Source organism: Phoenix dactylifera, chromosome 2 (genome assembly GCF_051530095.1).
Source record: "Phoenix dactylifera cultivar Ajwa chromosome 2, Ajwa_hap1_PhDact_Kaust_v1.1, whole genome shotgun sequence".
Taxonomy (NCBI): domain Eukaryota; kingdom Viridiplantae; phylum Streptophyta; class Magnoliopsida; order Arecales; family Arecaceae; genus Phoenix; species Phoenix dactylifera.
Window position 1 is genome coordinate 29,099,790 of NC_143191.1, and position 24,465 is coordinate 29,124,254.

General features: G+C 38.1%; 1 protein-coding gene across 1 annotated transcript; it reads right to left on the bottom strand.

The window, feature by feature from the left end:
• Positions 1-20,003: 20,003 nt before the first annotated feature.
• On the bottom strand, positions 20,004-22,786 carry LOC103720252 (G-type lectin S-receptor-like serine/threonine-protein kinase LECRK3). The gene has a single exon (XM_008809863.5). It carries the CDS (start codon positions 22,741-22,743, stop codon positions 20,332-20,334), a length of 2,412 nt encoding a protein of 803 aa, XP_008808085.1. The 5' UTR covers positions 22,744-22,786; the 3' UTR covers positions 20,004-20,331.
• Positions 22,787-24,465: the final 1,679 nt, after the last annotated feature.

The following is a 24,465-nucleotide window of genomic DNA, read 5'->3' on the forward strand; positions in this document are numbered from 1 at the left end:
TCTGCCAGATCTCATAATCATAGTATGCAGCTATAGCAAGCATAATCCGAATAGATTTGAGCATAGCTACTGGCGAAAAAGTTTCATCATAATCAATGCCTTGTTTTTGCCTGAAACCTTTTGCCACTAGCCTGGCCTTGTAGGTTTCTACTTGGCTATCAGCTCCTATCTTCTTCTTGTATACCCATTTGCACCCTATTGGAATCACTCCCTCAGGTGCATCAACCAAAGTCCACACTTGGTTTGTATACATAGAATCTATCTCGGATTTCATGGCGTCTAGCCATCTGTCAGAGTCCCTACTCTTGACAGCTTCCGAATAGGTCAGAGGGTCATCGTTATCAATGATGTGGGCTTCATCATTCTCAATGATAAATCCATACCTCTTAGGTGCATTTCGCACTCTTTCTAACCTTCGGAGAGGAGTAGTGTGTAGTGGTTGTACCTCTTCCATGGGTACATCTGGTTGAGGATTATTATGTGTCTCACCTTGTAAGTCTTGAACTTCATCAAGTTCAATTCTTCTATCCTTGCCTTTTTCTAAGAAAAACTCTTTTTCCAAGAAAGTGGCATGCCTAGCAACAAATACCTTTTGTTCGGTAGGATCATAGAAGATATATCCTAAACTGTCTTTAGGATAACCTACAAATATACATTTGTCCGATCTAGCACTTAGCTTATGTCCAAAATTTCTTTTGACATAAGCATGACAACCCCATATCTTAAGATACTTAAGATTAGGTTTCTTTCCTTTCCATATCTCATATGGAGTGCTAGATACAGACTTAGATGGTACTCTATTTAATACTAATGCAGCAGTTTCTAGGGCATGTCCCCAAAAGGAAATTGGAAGATTTGTGAAGCACATCATGGACCGTACCATATCTAATAAGGTACGATTTCTTCTTTCAGCTACACCATTTAATTGTGGCGTATATGGAGGTGTCCATTCAGAGAGTATACCCTTTAATTTAAGATAGTCTAAAAATTCACTAGAAAGGTATTCTCCTCCTCGATCAGATCGAAGGATTTTAATACACTTTCCAGTTTGTTTTTCGACCATACTTTGATACTCTTTAAATTTATCAAAGGCTTCGGATTTATGTTTCATTAGATACACAAAACCGAACCTTGATAAGTCATCAGTAAATGTGATAAAGTAAGAGTATCCATCTCTAGCTTGAGTTGACATAGGACCGCACACATCAGTGTGTACGAGTTCTAACAACTCACTTGCCCTTTCTCCATGTCCCGAGAATGGAGACTTGGTCATTTTACCCATAAGACAAGATTCACAAGTTCCTAATGATTCAAAATCATAAGGGTCAAAGAATTTATCTTTATACAACTTATGTAACCTTGTCTCACTAATATGACCTAATCGGTAATGCCAGAGGAGGGTATTATTAATATTTTCTCTTTTTCTTTTATTATCTTTGCCAATATGAAACATAACATTATTAAGACATAATACTAAAAGACCATTTTCCATAGTGCCATGACAATAATACTCATTAGATAAAGAAATAGAGCAACCATTGCTCTTTTCATTTATTTCGAATCCTTTCTTAAGCAACAAAGGAATTGAAATTACATTTCTAATGATTTTTGGCATAAAATAACAGTTCTAGCTTCAAGAACTTTCCGGAGGGTAGCTCCAGTATGTAGGTGCCAACAGCTTCAGCCTGGATGGATTCTCCTCCAGCGCCATATAGCTCGAAGTCACCTTTCTTCAGACTTCTAATTTTCTGCAGTCCATACAAAGATTTGCATATGTGAAAACCACAACCGGTATCCAATACCCATGAATTAGAATCAGAAGAACTTAATGTCATATTGGCATGTAATAAAAACATACCTTTTGATGCAACACTTGCATCAGGCTTCACACTTGCAAGAAAGCTCTTGCAGTTCCTTTTCCAATGCCCCGTCTTGCCACAGTGGAAACAGGTACCGGGTCCAGAGATTTTCTTTCCCTTCTTCTTTTTGATGCGACTCTTAGGGTTTAGTTTTTTCTTTGAACCCTTGTTGCCCGACTTCTTCTTTGAGCTCTCACCAACAAGAAGGATCGGACCCTTGTCCTTCTTGATGTGAGACTCTGCTGTTTTCAGCATATTTAGAAGCTCAGGCAGGGAGGAATTCAGTTTGTTCATGTGATAATTCACGACAAACTGCGAGAATGAGTCGGGTAGTGATTGCAGGATCAAATCCTGACTGAGCTCACTGTCCATAGCAAAACCAAGTTGACTTAATCGAGTGATTAAGTCTATAACCTTTAAACAGTGGTCTTGCACAGATGATCCCTCGATCATTCTAGCACGGAACAACTGTTTAGATATCTCATATCTAGCAGTTCTGCTCTGCTCACCATATAACTCCTTTAAGTTAAGGAGTATGGAGTGAGTATCCATGCTATCATGCTGCCTCTGCAATTCATTATTCATAGAAGCAAGCATGATACATTTGACAGTCAAACTATCATTTTTCCACATACGATATGTGGCCAATTCCTCCTCAGTTGCATCTTCCCCTGCTGACCCTAGGTCAGGGGTTTCAAGAATGTAGGAAAGTTTTTCTTGTGTGAGAACAATCTTTAAATTTCTCAACCAATCCACATAGTTGGGACCAGTCAATTTGTTTGTATCTAAGATACCTCTAAGTGAGAGTGAAGATGCCATTTTTGCAGAATTAATCTATAATTACAAAGAACACTAATATAAGCAGACCAATCATGATGACATGTATTCAATCAGATAAGGACTTTTATCTAATTGTTACTCCCACTATTTTTATCGAATATCATAACCCTCAAGTATGATGAACGAGAAAATACTAATTTTCTTAGTGGGGTTGAGATCCAAATTCCTTATAAAAGACCTTGTGGGAATCACAACAAGCCCTTATAAGTTCAAAGGTAGGAAACTCTTTCCAATTACATCCCATGCAATTCCCAACTTTATTCTGTCCTCTAGCACACATATAGTCTTGTGGAAATCACAACAAACTATTGTGTCTAGTTAAGTCAAACCCTTCATTTTTATACAGTCATATTTGAATAATGCTGCTCTTGTGGGAATCACAACAAGGCAACATATTAAAATATGCCATATGCATCATATGCACCAAGATATTACAATATCAATCCCTAATACTAGCCTTGTGGGAATCACAACAAGCTAGCGTAGATATTGACATAATAATATCTAAGCATGAAGGAAGGACCTTTATAGTGTTATATCAGCAATTAGCTTTTCCATGGAGGTCAATCAAATAGTTGGCCAGGTAAGCAGATGGGAGGCTCTCCTTACTTAGTAAGGTCCTAATTAAATAACCACCTGTAGCCTCTTTCCTAGACACCAACTTAGTCAATTGATTCAGAATGGCTCAGCTTAAAGCAATTAACACTACGACTTAATTATGAATTTAGTGAGGGCTTTCAAATAATAGTATCTTACTAACATTAAGCTCAACCATAAAGGACAATCAAATAATTGGCCAGGAAAGCAGGTGGGAGGCACCCCTCACTCAGAGAGTGAGGTCCTAATTAAGTAACCACCTGTGGCTTCCTTCCTAGACACCAACTGAGTCGATTGTTCCAGAATGGGTCAGCCCAAAGTTTTCATACTACTATATTGGTCTCATTGCATATTCTATAATTTAGTACTAGCAATTATACTGTGCTACAACATGAATATAACACTATCTCATAGCATAAACTAATCATGCATACAAACAACCTAGCTATCTCATAGCATCAAGATAATAGCATGTATTATCATTTGGTTAAATTGATTAAGGGTGGCTCTGATACCACTGTTGGGGGGAGTCTCCACTCCTACATGGGTTCGGTCCTATTAAAAATAGGGTGACACCCATGTATACCTATCAGAGCACGCATCTCTATACGCCTCCGGACGGAGAGCCACGCTTCGTCACATGATCACGCGTGAGAGTTTCCGGAGATCGGTCACAACTCTTGGACCTTTGCTCTGATACCACTGTTAGGGTTTCCCAGTGCCCTAGGGCGCAGCGGAAGATACGGGATTATAAAATTTTCTTATAAAACCCATTATATGAAACCCTAATAAGCCAAGATCACCTTAATAGTATAACCAAATAATGTAGAAAATATAATCTTGGTATAGAAGAATACCTATCACGCTATATCCAATATGTCTGAAGATGTCCTAAGGTGCCCAAATGTTCACCCTCCGATGTTGATCCACACAGGAATGGGTTCAAGACTCTAGCTCCACCAAAACTTGATTCTAATTGTTCAATCCTTCCAAAGGATTTAATTGGCTGATTTTCCTTCACTTCCTTCTTCCTTTCTACCTCTAAAACATTCACTAGCCTTTTTGTCCTAAAGAAGACCCTCTTGTCTTGGGTTAGGACAAAAGAGAGAGGCTTGTAAGAAAGAAGGGATAAGGGAGAGAGAAGGAGAGGCTTTTTCTTGGATGATCTTTAGAACCCCAAGGCACCTCCTATTTATAAGAGATGGAGGGATGCATCATAAAGGGATGCATCCCATCCACACACCTCATCATGATGAGGCATGTGCCAAGAGATGCATCCCATCATGATGGGGTGCTAAGGAGAAGGGTGTATCAACTTCTTTCTCACATCTCCCTCTTAAATCCTGATGATCCAAGGGCCCAAATGCAGTGAACCAAAGCCAATGGTCCAGATCTAGGCGCCATCTAATGGTCCAGATCAGGGCATCATCATCCAGGGTGCCATCCAGTGGTCCAGATTCAGGCGCTGAGCAACGGTCCAGATCTTTCATCCAGAGAGCCATCCAGTGGTCCAGATTCAGGCGCTGAGCAACGGTCCAGATCTTTCATCCAGAGAGCCATCCAGTGGTCCAGTTTCAGGCGCTAACCAGTGGACCAGATCCTTCATCCAGGAAGCCATCCAATGGTCCAGATGAAGGCGCCAACCAGTGGACCAGATCCTTCATCCAGGAAGCGATCCAATGGTCCAGAAGTGAAGGCCCTATCAAACCCAATCCAATTGGGTTTAACCAACTTAAAGAAAACATTAAACCTAATCAAATCAGGTCTAATTAAAGCCAAATGGGTTTCAACTCTTGGCTAACCCATATTAGGTCATGATCTAATCATATTAGATCAACCTAATCTAAGAATCATATTCGAATTTAATTCGAATCAGGAGCTAGGGTTTGCAACACGTGCTAGCATGTTCATCTTGCAAACATGATCTAATCCAATTAGACCCTTGATCAATTCCCTTGTGTGTGACCCATTGGGTTCCTTATCTTAGCCAGCAGTAGGTGCAGGTGCAAGTTGACCTAACCTGATTAGAATACCTCTAATCCAATTTAGGTTCAATTTAGTGCTAAACCTGACTTAGCAATCAGAACCTTTCTGATGCTTTGATCTAATCAAACTCTTTGATCCGATCAACCCACAAGACATGATTGACGTCTAGCAACGTATCATGTCTACCCGGAAGATGAGGAATGTATTGGACAAATCCAAACATACCCTTCAGTGGAAAGTTACTGTGCAATTCAATCCCTCAGTCATACTACATCCTGAATAAGTGCTCGAGTATGGATCAATATCAAACTCAATCACTTATTCATGTCTCTCTCAATCTTTTATATGATAATTCAAACAATGAAACATTAGAAACTCTTTCTAATATTCATTTTGCTTTGATCAAAGGCTTCTTGAATCATCATAAGATTAGAGTAAGTAGGATGTTACCTTCTCTTACTAGAAGTGACTGATTCCTTGTTGACCTACTCACAACCTTCGTACAAAATCCACCATATCCAGAATACCCCGTACACAACGCAATGTCGTGAATGAGGGTAAACCAAAACATAGCTTCAAGTGCATAAGGTACCATGGTGATCTCAGGTCTAAGGATCACTTGCACAACTCCCACTATGAGAACCATCTTTTGATAATTAAGTAAGAATCCATAAGATGTTCTCATGGCTGGTCATTTCAGTGAACTCATTCCTCTAATGAGCACCCACATCTTTGTATTAGTGTCTCACACAAGTGATTGTGAGATCAATCACCCTCTACATTGAGCATACATAAGATGTGCCAGTCTTTCCGGTAATATTGATCCCCGACTCAATATACCAATTTGACTGGGAATATTCTAAATTAGGATTTTAGGATTTTAGGTCTCACTGGTATGATCTCATCATAACCCTAAAACCAATGTCCTAATTTATGGGGTTCATCATCCAATAATAAAATAGATAAGCAGCAAATGATGAAACACAATGCCTTTATTGATATATATCGAGTGTCAAAGTACATGATTTGGAGGATTACAAAGAGAAACCCATCAAATGATTGGCTTATAGGGCATCTACTCTTTCAAGTATGCCACCTGGAACTTTTCCAACATACAACACCACCTTTCAGGGTAAAGACATAACCCGACATACTTTTGCTATCATCTTAATCTGATTGGAAACTGAAATCAGTGTGAAATACTTAAGAGCTTTGACATCAAACAAGATTCTCATAATATGTAATGATTCTAATGTCAAAAATTTAATGAAGAATCCAATTCTGCTCTCTATATTTAATTACATAAAAATAAGATATTATTTAATAAAAGATCATACTCAAACTGAAAGGATCATAATTGGATCAATTAACACTAAAATTACATATGCAACTGGTACCAAGATGATTCCTTGAGTAAAGATAAATTTAATAAAATTATATATTCACGTCATAATAATTAAATCTGCATAAACTGTGCTTAAATACATATAATTGAATTACTTGATAAGAGAGATTTTGGTTGCTTAGAAGAAATTTAGGAGTAGATGACCCTTGTATAGAAAATCAAATGTTCACTGAGTGCTTAAAGAAAGAAATTCAAAAATGAGAGAATGAATGATAAGATAAATGAAAGTATATAAGAAGCTTGTGAAAAGCCAAATGAAGTTTCAAACACTTGAAAACATACCTTAAAGATAAAATCATTATAGAATTATATTTAAATAGAAAGTATTTATTTGAAAAGAATTAATTTTGATCCTTGACATTCTTGCTCTTAATGCTTTAATACATAATGTTATAATGTAATGCATATTATTTTTTGCATGTGACATGGTGTTTTGGATTATGTGCTTTCAATATTAAGATAACAAAGATCTTCTTTAAATATAATTTGGAATGTGTTTTAACCTTGCACACAAGTTTTTACTTCACCTCTAAAAGTTGAATATATTTGCAAAAAAAAAAGAAAACAAGAATAATTTTGTTTTAGTGAATATCTTTTAAAAAAAATAATAAAAGAAAAGAATAATCTGAATTTACAAATTAGGCAGAATGAGTTAATTCTGATTTATCTTTTATCTTGCTTAACATTGGTACATAATGTCCTGATACATGTTAAATTGTTCCAATCTATACCAAAATTCAATATTAACTACGAAGATTTTGAACATGCTCTAATATTTTTAAAATATATATTTTCAATCTTAATAATTTAAGATAAACTACAATGTAGAAGATACATATCTCAAACCATAATTTTGAAAGCTTTCTTGAAAATTCTCATAAAATTCAGAATATGATCTTATATAAAACTTTAAACTTAATATAAGAATTACTTATATATTTGCATTTATATAACTTTTATTATGAGGTTCAATGATTGCATCATTCTGGAGAATAATTCAATATGATTTCTACATGAAAACTATAATTTAAGAAAAATAGAATTATGATGCTTTGTTTGTTTGCTCCGATATGCATCTGAAACATATCATTTTTTATCTTATAAATGCACCGAAATTAGTCTAAACGATGTATTTTTCAATGATCTTGATTACGAACAAATGTTTCTAAATATATAATTTTATTTTGATATTAAAATAATTTATTGTGCTTCATGTATACATTGCTGAGAAACTATGACTAAAAAATTGAAATTTATAAATATACACTTGAATGATCTTCTATATATTTTTTCTGCATAATTGATTGCTTCTATCATTAAAAGAAAAAGTTATTTTTAAGAAGAGAGTGAATGATCCCAAAGTTGAAATATTTCAACTCACTTAAATAATTCTTAAAAGAAAGAAAATATAATTACTTTTGAAAAAAATTTGAGCTTGAAAAGGAATATTTTCTGATTAATATTTCAGTACATATTCTCAAAAATTAAGAGAAAACATAACTTGTTCTTGAAAGATTAAAAAGAGTGATTGCTATAAATTTTGAAAAACTCTAAATCACTTTACATTCTTGATATCACAAAATTTCAGTTTCATTCACGCTTATCATTAAAATCTGAAATTCAATAAAAGAAAAGAATATTTAAAGAAGAATGCATTTTTTTAGGAGGAACTTTAAATATTCAATCTCTCTGCATTCTGCATCTTATTCAAAAATCACCTACATTTGATGCATACCTTAAATGTCTTATGTTTGATTTATGATCATTCTTGTCAATTTCTGAATTTAACTGTTTTACTTACAAAGCATGAATTGATATTAAGAGACTTACATAAATGAAAGAGAATTGAATATTCTTAAAGCTAAATCATTAAAGGTTTCTCTATATAAATTTGGCAAAAGACTCTTCGTATACTTTTTGTTAGATGTATGCCCTAGAAGCCAATCTGGCGGACACATTATTAATTCTGGGACATAAATTTGTACTTGACTTTATTATTATTGAATAATAAATGGGCATCTTTTCATTCATATTGTTTATGTGTCTATGAATCGTCCAAGGAATTAATAAGATGATGATACATATTCTCAAGAGTTGAGAATTTGAGTCATGTATCATTGGTGATTAATTTCTAAATGCTCCTGATCAATGGATCATCACGAGGACGGTGATCGATCCGATCAGTACACATATCGCTTTTCTTATAGATGGATGAGACTCGAGTCCACAGTGTAGGGATACTGAAGTGATAGTGCAGGTGCTTGTTAGAGAACAAGGGTACTGAGCATGACCAAGATAAGAAGTCACTTGGATGTCTATCCACTCGTCAACGACTTGCTTGATGTTGCAGTAGTGTGACTGGTCCTTTGACCTACGGTGCTTCGGCTACTCACAGTGAGGTTATTGTAGTTTGACTACACATATACATGGTCTCAAGTCATATGGGTCATTGTAGTGTAGATTGGCTGTAATAGGTTCACTATAGGAGTAGGGTATGCACCTAAATGAAATCTATCGACCTTGATAGATGAGGAGTGATCCTATGTGATTTACAAGACTGAGTTCTAAGACCTTGGCCAGGGCAGTATATACAGTGGAGAAAGAGTTTTTCACTCTCGAACTTAAGTCGAATAAATCTAGACATATGACAGACGACGGGGTTTGACGAGTTATCCATGACCTCCAGTCTGTAGGAATCCACGATAGAAGGACTGTATCATACGATAACTGCACCTAGAGGTTCATCATTCTATTCTGCTGGGTAGCCACTACATACTGCTAGGTGTCAGTGGTGGATGGTGAGACTCACAGGGATCATCTTGATGGTCGATAATCCATGGTGAGTTGAGTTGAAATTGTTTCAACCCATTGAAAGAAGTTTTCAATGATATTGTGATAGAGATCGCAATATATCTCGCTACCAGTCAGAATAGAACCTATGGGGTCACACACATTAAAGGTATTGACCGATCCGATGGTTGAATTGTGATTAAGAGTCATATATGATCAATTAGATTGATAAATGGATAACCCGCTAAGAGTTAGTGGTTAGAAAAAGAAATAATTGCAATCGGATTGCAATTTAATTTAGTTAATTAGATTTAATTAATTGGACTTGATCATGAGTCCTACTTGGAGTAGGATTCTTGAAGTCCTAATTGGATTAGAATTTCAAATTAAATTACAGTCCTACTTGGAGTAGGATTTCTAAAGTCCTAATTGTCTTAGGGCTGAAATTTAAACAAGTCCTGATTAGATTAGGATTTTCTTAAGTCCTAATTAATTAATCTAATTAATCAAATGACTCTTAATTGGATTAGGATTGAAGAGTTCAATTGAGTCATGGTTCAATTAAATTCTAATTGGATTTGGATTTGGAGGAATTAAATTGGGTGCACTTAATCCTATTTTGAATAGGATTAGACCTAGAACTAGTCCTAACCCAATCCCCACTTAATTTGATTAAGTGGGGCCAACCATATGGGAGAAGAGGGAGGGGCCTACACCCCTCCCTTGGCTGGTGGTGTGAAGGAAAAAGGAGGGGCCATGCCCCTCCTATTTTGAATTCACAAAGGGATAAAGATGAGCTCCTAAAATTTAGGAGCTCATCTCTATCCACACACCATAAAAGAGGGGTTCAAAGGGGCTCCGAATTTTTTATGTTTTTTCCTTGGGATTTTTGGCAGCAAGGAACCTCCTTCCATCCCTCCTTTCACCCACAAGAAAGCAAGAAAAAAAGGCTTGTGGCGTGGCGCTTCTTCCTTCCATTCTTTGGTTCCAACGCGAAGGGAAAAAGGAAAGGTTGCGGGCTTTACATTCTTCTTCTTACATCCCTCCTTCTTCTTCCTCCTCTCAAGGCAATCAAAAGTTGATTCAAAGGAGAGAATATCAGCCATTAAAAGCCATCTCTGCAAGGGAGCTAGCACCCTGGGAAGATCCAAAAGCTACGATCGGTTCATTACCTCGTGTGGATACTCGTAGAGGCCGGACGCGTGTGCGGCTTCCATTGAACCTTCATCAAATACCTCGTAAATCAGATTTGTGGAGATCATCTACCCGCACAAGGTGAAGATCTGATCTTCTTAATGATTTTAAAATGATTTATAAGAATTTAATTCTAATCTATTTACAAACGACGGTTTTAAAATACGTTCATGCGATGAATAGGATATGCACATGTCGTTCCGCTGCGCATCTGAAAAATTTTTAAATTTTCAGCGGCATGTGACAGATCTTAACACTTTTAATGTCTAATTGGTTTAAAACTGATATCAATTTAAACAAATTTTAGTATAGTGGTAAGCGCTTGATCCAACAAGTGGTATAAGACTTTGTGCTTATTAATCTTTTGAAAGTTGAATTTCCATCTGTACTTTATTATTCAATCATTTATTTTGAAAACTAATTGAAAAAGATTCCATTTGTCTTAGTATTGAAAATTTACTTTGGAACCTACTAATGAATTCTTTTTGACTTGCACTTTAGTGTTTCAATCCTGTGTAAATTTCTTTTAATTGATTTTGATGCTATGATCTTTAAAGGAGTAAAAGAAAGTCTTTAAAAAAGCTCTAAAAGAACTTTCAAAGCTTTGAATTTTATATATACTCTAAGATGTATCATAAATTGCATGAATTCATATTTTGGTATTTGTGCCTCAATACTTTTATATCGTGAAAGAATTTTGACTTTATACTCAATATAAGTTTTTCGAGTATATAGGTTTTAAGTTTTATCTGCTCTTATACTATACTCTGAAAATTAATTGGATTGCTCTCATGTTGCTATATGATTAATATGGTAGAGTTTAAATGAAAAAGTTTTTATATATTATTGAATATCTTTTAAGAAAAAGGGGAAAGAGGTTGGATTTTCATTCGTGCTTTCTTTGAATATCATTCTTGATACTTTTTGAAATAATCTGAGAAAGATTGCATCTACACTTGATTTGAAAACTATCTTTGGAATCTATATTTAGAGATCTCTTCTGGTTCGTATCTCAAATGTCTCATTCTTAAAGCCAAATATTTTATCTTTGATTTTGATAATATTTGTGCTCCCTGAAATTATTTCAGGTTTACTCTTCTTACCTTTCTGGCTCTGATCTATACTCATTATCTTTTCCTGACATTATTGCCTTGAGTTACGTTATTCATATTTTTGTAATAATTTGATATGCATTGAATAAATAAAAAAAAGGAGAGAAATATCTGAGTATATGCTCATAATGCTTTATATTTTGAATTGAATATAAATCAGTTTAGATTGAAATATGTTGATTATGTTAAAGCTGATTAACTCTAAAGCATTATCATGAAGTATATTCTTAAAGTGTCTCCTTGATTTTGTATTTATTTTGACTTGTATTTACTCTTTGTGGTAGTTTGTATTTCTTCTCTAAAATATTATACTTTTGGCATAGATGAAATACAATGTTTCTCTTGAGTTATGATCTTTGTGATTACAATGTTATCCAATTCATTATTATTCATTCTTTTTGATGATGATAAAAGGAAAAAAAAATATAAGAGAAAAACTAGAAGCAAATTCTATAAGAAAAATTGTATAGGAGAGAAAATATGGGAGAAAATATGAGCATCAACCCTTAAACTAAGAGGCATATATTATATACTTAAGGGGGAGATATGTGACAAAAAGAAAATCTAAATTTTGACAAAAAAAAATCTAAATTTTGACAAAAAAATTCTGAATTTTGACACATAATCATAGAGATTTTTCTTGCCTCGATATATAACATGAAACTCTTATTTTGGCACAAACTTTTAAAAATTTTGCTGTTAATGATACACAAGAGTAAGAGGGAGCAAAGCTGAAATTCTTTTGACATTCATTTGGATAAGATAAGGGGAGTTTTTGGTTCAACCAATGCTATATGATACGGCCTACCATGATACTATTTTGATACTCTTGAACCAAAAGCACTTTAGGAATGTTAAATCTAACTTTTTATATGAATGCCAATTTGCTTACACTCAATGTTTTGTAATCATCAAAAAGGGGAAGATTGAGGATCATAGTGAGATTTTGATGTTTACAAAACCATTTAGGTCATATGGGAGTACTGATGCTTTCAATTCAATTGATCTAGTACATAAATATTTAAGGAAGAAAGATATGATACATTCTTGATACGCTCTACATATACAATTAAAACAACTCTCAAGAACTCATCTAAAGACAAATTTATTGGAAGAACTTAAGGAAAAATCTAAATTTCAGTTTGATAGACTTAAGAGTCAAGTTCCCTTAGTTAAAGTGCAATTCTATCTTTTTCATTTTTAAAGAGATGAAACTTCTATGTGTTAAGCATCCTAAATTAATTGTAATTTCTTTTATTTGCTTTATGTGCTAAACTAACCTTCAGTTGTAGAAAATCAGGGTTAGAGTCGACCCTAGGTAGTTTGGAGTCAACTCTGCTATATTTGGCATGCTTTGGCACGCTATGACACACTATTGAACATTTGGCACAGAGTTGGAGTCGACCTCAGAAGAATTAGAGTCGACCCTAGCATAATCTGGCATAACTAGCACAGAGCTCGGGTCGACCCGAGGAAAGCTCGAGCCGACCCTAGCTTCAGACATCAGAAAAACAGCATTCTGGAATTCACTGTCAGAGCCGACCCCAAGAAAGTTGGAGCCGACCCCACTTGGGTCGACCCCACATTTGCTCGGGTCGACCCCAGCTCAACTGATAACCTAACGACTTGTTCTGCAGAAGTACTTTTTAAGGCTCCAATGGCTATAAACGGCTAGTTTCTTCAATCCAATGGCTAATAACTGATATTTGGAGATTGGAGAAGTATTTAAGAGCCACTATTCATCAAGGAAAAGCATCTTGGTGAGAATCTAAGTGTGCATTCAAGAGAAAGAGGAAATTCAAGAGAGTTCAATTTATTGCTTCAAGTTCAAACCCAAAAGAAGTGTGTTGAGCATAATTCAAGTGCCTTCAAGAGCTCAACCAATTTATTGAAGAGTGAAGCAATCTTGGCAAAGAAGAGAAGAGCATCTACAAAGCGATAATTATTTTCTTATCTCTTCTTTGAGTGCATATTTGTTTTATTTGCTCATTAACAAGCTTTATACTTTGATTCACTTATTCTTGTTGTAAGGTTTGTTAGTGAGCCTGTAAAACCAATAGTGTAGGTTTGTTGGTGAGCCCGTAAAACCAACGGTTAGGTTCTTGTTGGTGATCCCGTAAAACCAACTATTAGATTTTTGGATTGTGAATTCCCAAGGAGATGCTTGGGGACACTATAGGAAAATGGATCTTTCCCGATGCTTTTCTACCGACGCTAGAAGTAAGCGTCGGGAAAAAAGGACACCACGCAAACATTTGCTGACGCTTTAGATAAGCGTCGGCAATTCTTCTGAATAGACAACGCGTAAAAGCGTCGTCTTAACCCTATAAAAAAACCGACGGTTTTTAATTAGCGTGTGGAATAGACGACGCTTATTAGCGTCGTCGTATATCTCGCCTAAGATGACGCGTATAAGCGTCGTCAAAAGTCAAATTCACAACAAAACCAGCGGCCGCCACCCTCCTCCTCATTTGCATCTCGATCGAGCCCTAGCTCCTCTGGCCTCCTCCCTCCTCTCCGACGACGAGCGACCGACCGACCCTTGTCCTCTCCGACGCCGAGCGACGTCCGACGCCAAGCTCCTCTCTCCTCTCCAATGCCGAACGACCGTTCGCATCCTCCTCTCCTCCTCTCTCCTCTCCGGCACCGAGCGACCGGCCGCTAGTACGGACACCGCTTCGAGAGCTCAAAAAGCGAAGAGGCTCCGAACCATCTACGACAAGCTCTCGCTCGAAGGTTTCTCTGCCGATCAAATCGAATAGGCTCTCTCTGCTTTCAAGGTTATTTTTCTTTGCTTATGTACTTTTTTTTCTCCTCATATCACAAACTTCCCTTTCTCAACTTGGGGTTCAAGAAACACAAATTGGTTGATTTTTCTGGATTATTTCTAGTTTCTAATGTCCAAACCATACCTAGACTTGATCCATAACCCCTGGGCTTTGATGAAACTGTCTGCCATGCGATTAGATAAAATGTAAAAGAATACTAGAACTTACTTTTGATTCTTGTCCATGTGGCTTCAAGAAACATGGACTGGTTTTTTTCTTTCAGATTTCTTTTAACTGGTAGGCCGACAACATCTATGACAGAAGGCCGACAAGTTTTCATAAATGAAAACCTGCCAGAATTTCTCCTCGGATCCCTCCATGCGACCCTTCATGAATATCCCCGGCTTGAGAGGGGATTTGAAATCTACTTCAATCTTAACCTTGGCGAACCCAAGTCTCTTGCCCTGATCGGTAAAGTTATCCAATGCCAGAGGTTTGCTGGCCTTTTCGGCAATCTGTAGAATGGTTGACTTCTCCCAATTTTCCAATGGCAGCTGAGGAAGTCGTAGCCAAACCACCACTCTACCCACCTCACCGGAGCTAGGAACAAAATTTGGATGCTATCGTTCCATCGCAAAGAGTAGTCCGGCCACCATCCATGGGCCATTCATCAACGCGGCCTCTCGATCACCTTTACAAGCGAAACGAACGACAAGGTAGTCGTCCATCATCGCAAAACACTCAACATTATAATTCAACTTCTTGGCTCGCCGCACTTTGGTGGCAACCCATTCTGCCGTGTTCTTCCATACCATTCTAGCTCTTTCAAGTCTATCCTCCGGCACCTCCAGCACTTCCGTGAAGTGGCTCTGCAGTATTCCCAAATTCTGTTCAGAGATCGGATGGCTGGTCTAAGTTGGTTGCCTCGGCACACCTTTTGCCATCGACGACCACGACGGGCCTGCGCCACACCCCCAAAGGAGGGTTGCCTCAGACCGTCAACCTCCCCCCGCCGGAGTCACCCTCTCACCAGTCCCTTTTCTGGCCATACACTACAAGAAAATTGGGCATTAGCGACGCTTTTTTTGGTCATTAGCGACGCTTTCCTAAGCGTCGGTAAAGGGTCGCCTATGCTACAGTGGAGAAAACATGTTCCGACGCTTTTGAAAGCGTCGGGCGTTAGCGACGCTTTTTAGCGTCGGTAACTTACAATTTAGCGACGCATAAAAGCGTTGCTAATTGCAATTTTGGCGACGCTTTTTAGCGTCGGTAAAGGGCAACGCTTTAAAGCGTCATTAAAGTCAAACTTACCGACGCTTTAAAGCATCGCTAATTGATAACATTTGTGATTTTAACGACGCTTTAAAGCATCATTAGCGTATAATTTTTTTTAATAAAATTATTGAAAAATTTTAAAACTCTGTTTACAAAATCAAAGGCATACACACTAAACGAGATTATACTCATGGCACAATCAAACATATTTATATAAATATTCATATTGTCAAATTACATTCATACTGTCAATTTACATTTGCAATGTACTTCAAAAAGCATAAAAAAAATACATATGAAACTCCAAAATAAAAGCTTCAGGGATCGATGCATCCTTTAGGACATCTATGCATCCTTTTCAATAAAATCCATTGCAGTTAGGATAATAGTTAACTACTACAATCAACACAAACCACAATGGATGACTTACACTGGCTACCAGACATCAAATTGAAACCTAGTTGTACCCAGACAACTAGGTTTCCTAGCATGAGTCATTACAGCTCTTCCTAGCATGCATATCTTTTTTCTTCGGTTAAGGATGATTGATGATATCTTGGGAATTGGAAAGACAGAATTAGTATATAATAGAATTTCAAAAGCAGATTTTAGCTAAAAGAATCATAAAAGCAAAATTAGTACCTTACAACATTTGCTCAAATTAGTTGGGATTTGAGCTAGAATCTTAATTCAGGCGATATATAAATGGTCGAATTGTTTTTCTCTAGATACAATAAATTTATTGAATTATATAGCCCTTAAGATATTGGTGTTCAATTTTTAAGCTGTTTTAGCATTTAGGTAATTGAAATGGGATTTCAAATGAAATACAGCTTGAATTAGGTAACATTTAAGTGTTTGTTCCAATAACTAAGCAGTTCTAACTTCTGAGAGGCATCACAAACTAATCATTTATGGCCCTTGAAGAAATGAAAGTTTACATTTCATTATTCTTATACTTATGTTCACATTGCAAACTTTGAATTATTCCTTATACTTGCATCAATAAGTGACACTAAAATTGTAATATTCCCTCAAGATGTTTCTTCATTGTAAAGTATGCAAGAGCAGACAATTGTAGTCAAACTGATACTACCTTGTGCATGAACAATACTGACAATGATTCCTCCAATAAACTTTGCAACACATAACATCAAGGACATTTTTTGGAGGTTTTAAATCTCAAAATGATGATGCTGGTTCTCCCGAATTGAAAGTTTTAATTTTTGAGAATTAAGATTTACCAGGAGTTGTTTTCTTGTTTAAAAGATAAGATTCAAAAAATAGGCATACTCAAGCTTGTAAGGAGATAAAGACAAGAAATTTGAATTAAGGTCTGGTGCTTTATATGATTTTCATGGCATGGCCAAGCACCTTATCAATAAAAACATAACCTGCAATACAAAAAATATGCAGTTTCTCAAAAATTTCAATACATGTAGAACCACATAATATCATTATATAATGACTTGTATTGCAACCAAATCCACCTAACAAGGAAGATGAGTAGAAACTTGTGTGCCTAATGATTTGGTATCTAAGAGATAAGTGCTATTCATTAGTCTAAAAGCATAAATTTGTGAAGTCTGGTGCTATGAAAGACGAAAACCTCACAGTCATACAAAAAAAAAAAGAAATAAACAATATGTACTACTGATGGTTAAAAAAAGGAAATGATACTTGCATGAGCTGACCATTAGATCGTGCTCTCTATATAGATATTCATATTTATAATATATAGATATATATAATATATCGACCATTAGAATTCAAAGTAATTAAATATAATATAGATTACTTTCCAACTGGAATATATATAATCTAATATATCTAATGGTCTCTATGCGAAGGGCGGAGTGAGCAGATAGGAGCGCAGCGTAGAGAGAGTTTATCTGTGTGCTCCGCCGCCGCCGAGGTCACCACAATTGCAGCATCGGTATAATTTTGGTATTTCTAGGCTACAAACAACTAGATTGTCTACTAAGTTGCTGAAATTAATTGATACTATGAATATCTCAGGATGCGAAAGCGGCGCAATGAAATAGAATTTTTTTTTTAATATTTTAAAAATATGATATGTAGGTAAATATAATGCTCTGCTATAGAAATTTTTAAAATTTTAATCTACAAATTAATGGATTTAATTTGACAAAGTATCTGCAGAATTAATGATTTTTTTTATAGCAAGTTGAAAACTTATATTCACCTATGTTACAATTCCTCTCTATAAATTAATTAAATTACTATATTACATTCTACTTATTCAATATATGAATATTGTTCAACAGAAAGGTACAATAGACCAATCTTGGCTGCTACGACTGTATATTTTTAAACTAGCTACAAATGAGTATCAACAGATCAAAAGATGTTTTCTTATATTATATATCAGCAGAAAAATATCAGCTGACCATTAAATCTAATGGTCTCTATATATTCAAATCACATATATAATATATAGATATTCATATTAATATTTGGAAAGTAATTAACTCTTTTTGTTGGAATTCTGTCTCAATATTTGCTAGATTTATTTCACTCAAACATTCCAGCATCTTTTTTCCCTCTGCGATCACCTCCTCAATCAGTTAGCTTCTAATACGTAATCTATAAGCAGTAATTTGAAAATATGCAGAAGAAAACCACCTTACCCTATAGTTATACCTCAACCAAAAGCACCAATAGTTCTTCAAATTTAAAAAAAAAACAGAAGTTACGAACTAGTAGAAAGAAAAACACAACATATATATGGACTAGCATAGAAGAAATCCCAGTGACTGTGTGAGCAAACCCATGAACCTGATGATGGAGGGTAGTATTCAGAATTCGGCGTCCCAGGCGGCGGAGGAGGATAGCTGCCCTCAGGCTCTGCCGATGTGGATGGCGGTGGCAAGCACGGATTTAAAGATCCAGAACATCTAGAATTTAAAGATTGAAGCAAGAGAAGAAGATCCCAAACCTGGCCTTGTCCCTGTCCTTGCCGGCTCCAAACTTCAAACGCCGCGTGAGTGCTCTGCGGTGGAGGAGGCGGGAGATGTCCACAGAGAGGAGGCCAATGGAGAGGGGGAGGGGGAAGGAGATGTGGCGGAGGAACGCGATTTGGGGTCGCTCTGCGGAGGGGAATGGCTGAGATCGGCGGAGGGAGGGGGGAGTCGGTCGGCGTGAGCTAGCTAGGGATAGTAGGGATTTAGGGCTACGGAGGGAGAGGGTTGATCGGATTTTGTTGTGGGAGAAATGAAGTCCGACGATGCTTATAAGCATCGTCGCATTTATCCCTTATGCCGACACTTATAAGCATCGGTGATTAAACAATGCGACGCTTATAAGCGTCGGTAATGGACCCAACGCTCCGACGCTAACAAAAGTGTCGACAGAAGGTTTTTTACCGACGCTTTATAAAAGCGTCGGCATTTACTGTCGCAAGAAAAAAAATTGCCGACGCTTTTATCTAGCGTCGACAATATAGAGTCGGCAAACATCTTTTTTGTTGTAGTGATAGTTCACGTCCAACAGGTGTTGAGGAAATCCCCAAGTGATCTGCACACGGTTGTACATAACTTAAAGCACCTGCACACCTGCTCACACCCATCTATGCCTTGCTTACCTCTCTTTTTTTTTTTTTTGCTGAATAAAAGGGTGAGAGGGGGGGAGGCGAACCACCCCCACGTAGCAACCCCACACTGGGCCCCTCTCCCACCAGGACATGTCCGATACAGGAAGAGAGCACCCCCTACCCATCATCATGACTCAGGAATAGGGGGCACCCATTTTTGCTCATCCCTTCCCCACCTCATTGGGTGAGTACGTCATCCTGGTGCCACCTTGGTATCAGCCGACCAGTAGCGCTCCCAGACCCCGCGTCCAGGCGTGAGGCATCCGGTCCTCAAATTTAATCGACGCCCGCGCGTTTCGAACCTGGAACCGCTTGGTTGGGAGTAAGTGCCCCGTTCCAACTGAGCTACCACCTTGGTGGCGCTTACCTCTCTTTTTTAAAATCCAATAACTGAGCAGGCGGTTTGGCTGATGACATATCCGAGGTCCAAATATGCTTCCTCTTTGCATTCAATAGATCTTGCTTTGAATCGATTACTATACCATCATCTAAAATCAAGGACTTTTCCATTGCTCTTCGGTACATTAGAGGAATTCTATGCATAAACACTCAAACCTATATTCATTCGTTAAAATTTGTATGCTATTCATTAAACTTTCATTCACACGCTGGTTCTTATGCAACACTTCAGGGGTAACACATACTAACAAAATCCCTGTTATTTGATGTACAAGCTAACTAAATGAAGAGCGAGAGCAAAAAGAAACACTCTCTAGGAGTTTTAAAATCGATACACTTGCTAACCCAAGGATTGACGAAATAGATGTACACAAAGATCATGGTTGGCTAGAGAATGCCATTATTTTTTGCAGCAGGACATAGGTTAACAACAAACATAAGACAAAGTAGTAGCAAGTACATGATTTCAGATTCTCAAAAAAAGCACATGATTTCACTGGATTGAACTCATGTAGGAGGAAGGATCAGGGGGCTCTGGGATTGAGGTTGCTCCGTCCAGCATCTGAGTCACCTTTTGCATTGTAGGTCTCATTGATGGCTCCTCCTGGATACACCAAAGGGCCACCTTCACAAATCTCTCCACCCTCTTCATGTCAAAGGCTGCCTCTTCATCACCTTCCACCACCAATTCCAACATCCCATCTCTATAGCAATCGCTAACCCAGTATGTGAGTATCAGTCCCTCCTCGTTCCCCACCTCTTGTTCCACGCACTTCCTGCAACACACGATCTCCAGCAACATAACTCCAAAACTGTACACATCCACCTTTGCTGTGATCCCTATGTTCTTGAACCACTCTGGCGCAACATACCCTCTGGTCCCTCTGATGGCGGTGTTTGTTCGAGTCTGGTCTGTCCTCAGGAGCTTTGCCAGTCCAAAATCAGATATCCTTGCAACTAAATTGTCGTCCAAGAGTATGTTCTGAGGCTTTATGTCACAATGGATGATTTGGTTGCTGCACTCTTCGTGCAAGTACAGGAGGCCTCTTGCAATCCCCAGAGCTATCTGGACTCGCAGGTTCCAGTTTGGCCTGACGCTTCCAAAGAGGAATTCCCTCAGTGAGCCATTTTTCATGAATTCATATACCAGAAGCCGTTCATTCCCTTCGTTGCAGAATCCATGCAGTCGGACTAGGTTCTTGTGGTAGGTCCGGCCGATGCTTCCGACTTCGTTCATAAATTCCTTGTCCATGTCTGGCAAAAGGTTATCAAGTTTCTTAACCGCAACACAGGTTGTGGGTCCATCATCGAAGTAACCCTTGTAGACTCTGCTGAAAGCACCGCTACCCAGTTCTTCACTGAATCCATTTGTGGCTTCTTCAAGCTCACTGTATGTAAATGAGCGAAGGCTCAGCGCTGCCATGTTCGAGCCAGGCTGAAGCTTCCGTCTCACTTTGTTGTAGGAGCAAGATCTCACGAAAAGTATTGCAGTGATAAGGACAAAATTTACAACAGCAGAGCTTCCTAGGAGCAGCGATCCAACCAAAATCCGAGCCCCTCTGTCTTTCTTCACTATGATTGGAGTCGGAGGTGGAGGCTGGGAGTTATTACCTTTGGCTACTTTGATGAGAGCCTTTGACCCATTGGAAGGGACCGTCTTCCCGTTGGCAAGCGGGAGCTTCTTCTTCCAACAATTCCCATTATTATAGATAGCAACTGCACAGAAGCAGTCGCTCAAGCATTCTTTTCTACATCGGTCCTCATCTACGGGGTTGAAGTGCTCGTAATCAGAAAAAGGCCAGTTGACGTCGATCTTCACTGAGAAACCATACAGTGACTCTATCTCCTTCTCATCTGCGTCACATCTCTGTGCTGGAAAATTTGCTTCACACCCTTTGTACTTCCTATTTGGATCCAAGAAGGAATACCCGGGTGGACACTCGCAGTCGACGAGGCTTTGGTTGCCAGATTTGCAGTAGCTATTGAAGCCACAAGCACCACTCCCGGTGCCCGTCGTTACCGCTTGGCAGATATCTGGAGGCTGGAAATCCACCAGATTCCAGCCTTCGTTCCAGCTTCCATCCCGCATCCCATTCTTTGGATAGACGTACTGCCTGAAGACCCCATCAGAGTCGAGCGTTGCCCTGTGATAGAAATCACCCATTGAAGCTATTCTCGCAGATGTAAAATTCAATCGAGTCCCGTTCTTTAGGTCTAAGTAAATGGTACCCAGCTCGTCGAAGACGAGCTGTGTGCCGTTTCCAACAGTGTTGCTGGCCCAGTAAGGATCGTATTGAAATTCAAACGGGACGGCCACGGAATAAAACACTAGATTACCGTCAGCTTGGACCCTGAGCTTGAACCTTCCACTGGAGTAATCCGTGTCCATCATGCGGGCTCGCAGCTCGGTGTCCAGATTCAATTCTTGGGAGGGCAAGATGGTGTCAGAGGGAAGGGCAAAGCTCTGCCAACTAACGGTTGCATCAGCGCTCGCAAGCACGAAGTTTCCAGTATCGAGCATGGCAGCGTAGGAGGCATTGCTGATGTCAGCGTCCCACACGTTCTGGCCGTTGTGGTCTTTGAGCGAGAGATCCCCGTCGGTGGTCAGCTGCACTACGGCTCCGTCTTGCACCAGTTTGTCTCCGTTCGCGTACCAAACTACGGTTTTGTTTGCTGTCTTCACGAACCAAATGGCAAGCAGGAAGAGGCTGCTATCGGTTTCGAGGGGATAAAATCCAAAGGCGAACTCGCCGGAAGGCGAGAGCCACGAGCTGTTTTCGCCTAGGGGAGTCAAGGAGGAGCCCAAGCTTATGTTGTGGTAAGCCTGAGCATCTGAAGGGCTGATTAAAGCTAGTAGCAGGAGGAGAGGAGGTAGGAAATGGTGGAACAGAGAAGAGGGTGCCATACCAGGGATTTGCTTGTAGGATTTTTCTCCAGTGGAGATTGGAGGAATCTTGGAAAGATATAGCACCGTCTTTCTTAATTTTCTACGACATTGACTATCGGCGTCAACCTGAAAGCATCGCGGAAGTCGTCGTAGAAATGGTAGCCATTCGTTTATGGAATAATATCAGACACAGAAAAGTCTTCCAACACCGTTCGAATAGTCTGCAGACCCGACCACCCCATTTTCACTAATTTCTCTTGTCCGCACTAAAATTAGGCCTTAGAGTCCTCGGCTAGTCATAAGAAAAGCTGAACCAAGCCAAATCGGTTGATTTAGTCCAAACTGAATTGATCCGACCGACCAAAACAGTTTGACAGTAGAAAATAATTTCAGTTTCTAAAGAGCTGAAATTTGATTGGCTCTGGCTGAAACCAACCGAAATCGATCAAAATCGGCTAAAATTGGACAGAACCGTCCAGTACAATTCGATTTGGCTCACACTGGTACTTAAAAAAAAAAAATCTTCTGTTAGCCTTCCTGCACCCAAAAAAAAAAAAAAGAGGAAAAAAACAAAATCTTTAGCGAAGTCCTTTCAACTGGTGTACTAATCAATGAGAGACTCCTAATTGGCTCTTAGGCTGCAAATGGTTCCAGTCATGTCATAATCTGCTACAATTGCCGCAAATTAATAATCAATTTCCTATAAGATCCAGTATCTAATCTCCCAAGGCATGTTTTTGAGACATGTGTCAAGCGCAGCCTTTAGTTCATGCAATTTAGTATACTTGAGTATATTTACTCCCTAAAATTTTACCCTTTTAAAGTTAATGACTTTATCATTCTTTTTTTTCTACCGAAATAAATAATTCACCGTTCATTTCAAAGTTAGCACTAGCCTGTTCTTTTTCCAAAGCATGTGGTTCCTTGTAGAATCCGTAAGAATGCTAATTCTTGCGCCACCAATGGCATGGGATGAAATAATGTAAAATTCCTAGTAGTTTTTTTATAATTTGGCTTTGATTTTTTTTTTCTTTTTTATCTGTTGTTTTTACCGAAATGTTTGTATAGAGGAGCGAAGACTTGGTGAGGTTCCCTTCCAGACTTCCAGCAACACATCTTGCCCAGAAGTTTCCACAGTGCTTAATTTTCATAGGACACTATTTCTAGTCAACTCCGTGGTAAGCACACAAAGTCTTTGAACATGACCCATCTTTAGACTTGTTGCGAGACTTTATATACCATTGAGTCTTTTTAGTTTCTAAATAACATCCTTTCACCCATAGTTTTCTTTGAAACTTTGACCGGTTCATTCTTTTTTCCACTTCTTATTTATTACGAGAAAGTTTGCAGTTTTGACCGGCTACGTTTTCCTATAAAAAGTCACTTTTTTTTTTGATAAATAGAATTCATTAAGCCAATCTAGAATAAACCCATCCATGGAAATCAGAAAATAAAATATTCAAAGAAACTCATACACATATCAATTGCAACCATCCACAAAATAGATCTAGTATGATTAGCTATATATATTGTCATTTAATCTATAGTTCTGTTAGCCTCTCTATAAATATGCTTCACTTCATATGCTTATAAGACTTTCATTCTCCAGCAATCCTGTCTTAAAGGATGAGTACCAATCCTCCGAGGGTGATGAGCTAGATAATCCTGTGATAATCTGCAAATAATTTAGTTTCTATGGTGCTTAATTTTCGAAGGGCACCACTTCAGGTCAACTCCATG

Excerpts from the sequence above, each read along its gene's own strand:
- LOC103720252 (XM_008809863.5), bottom strand. The coding sequence starts at position 22,743 with ATGGCACCCTCTTCTCTGTTCCACCATTTCCTACCTCCTCTCCTCCTG.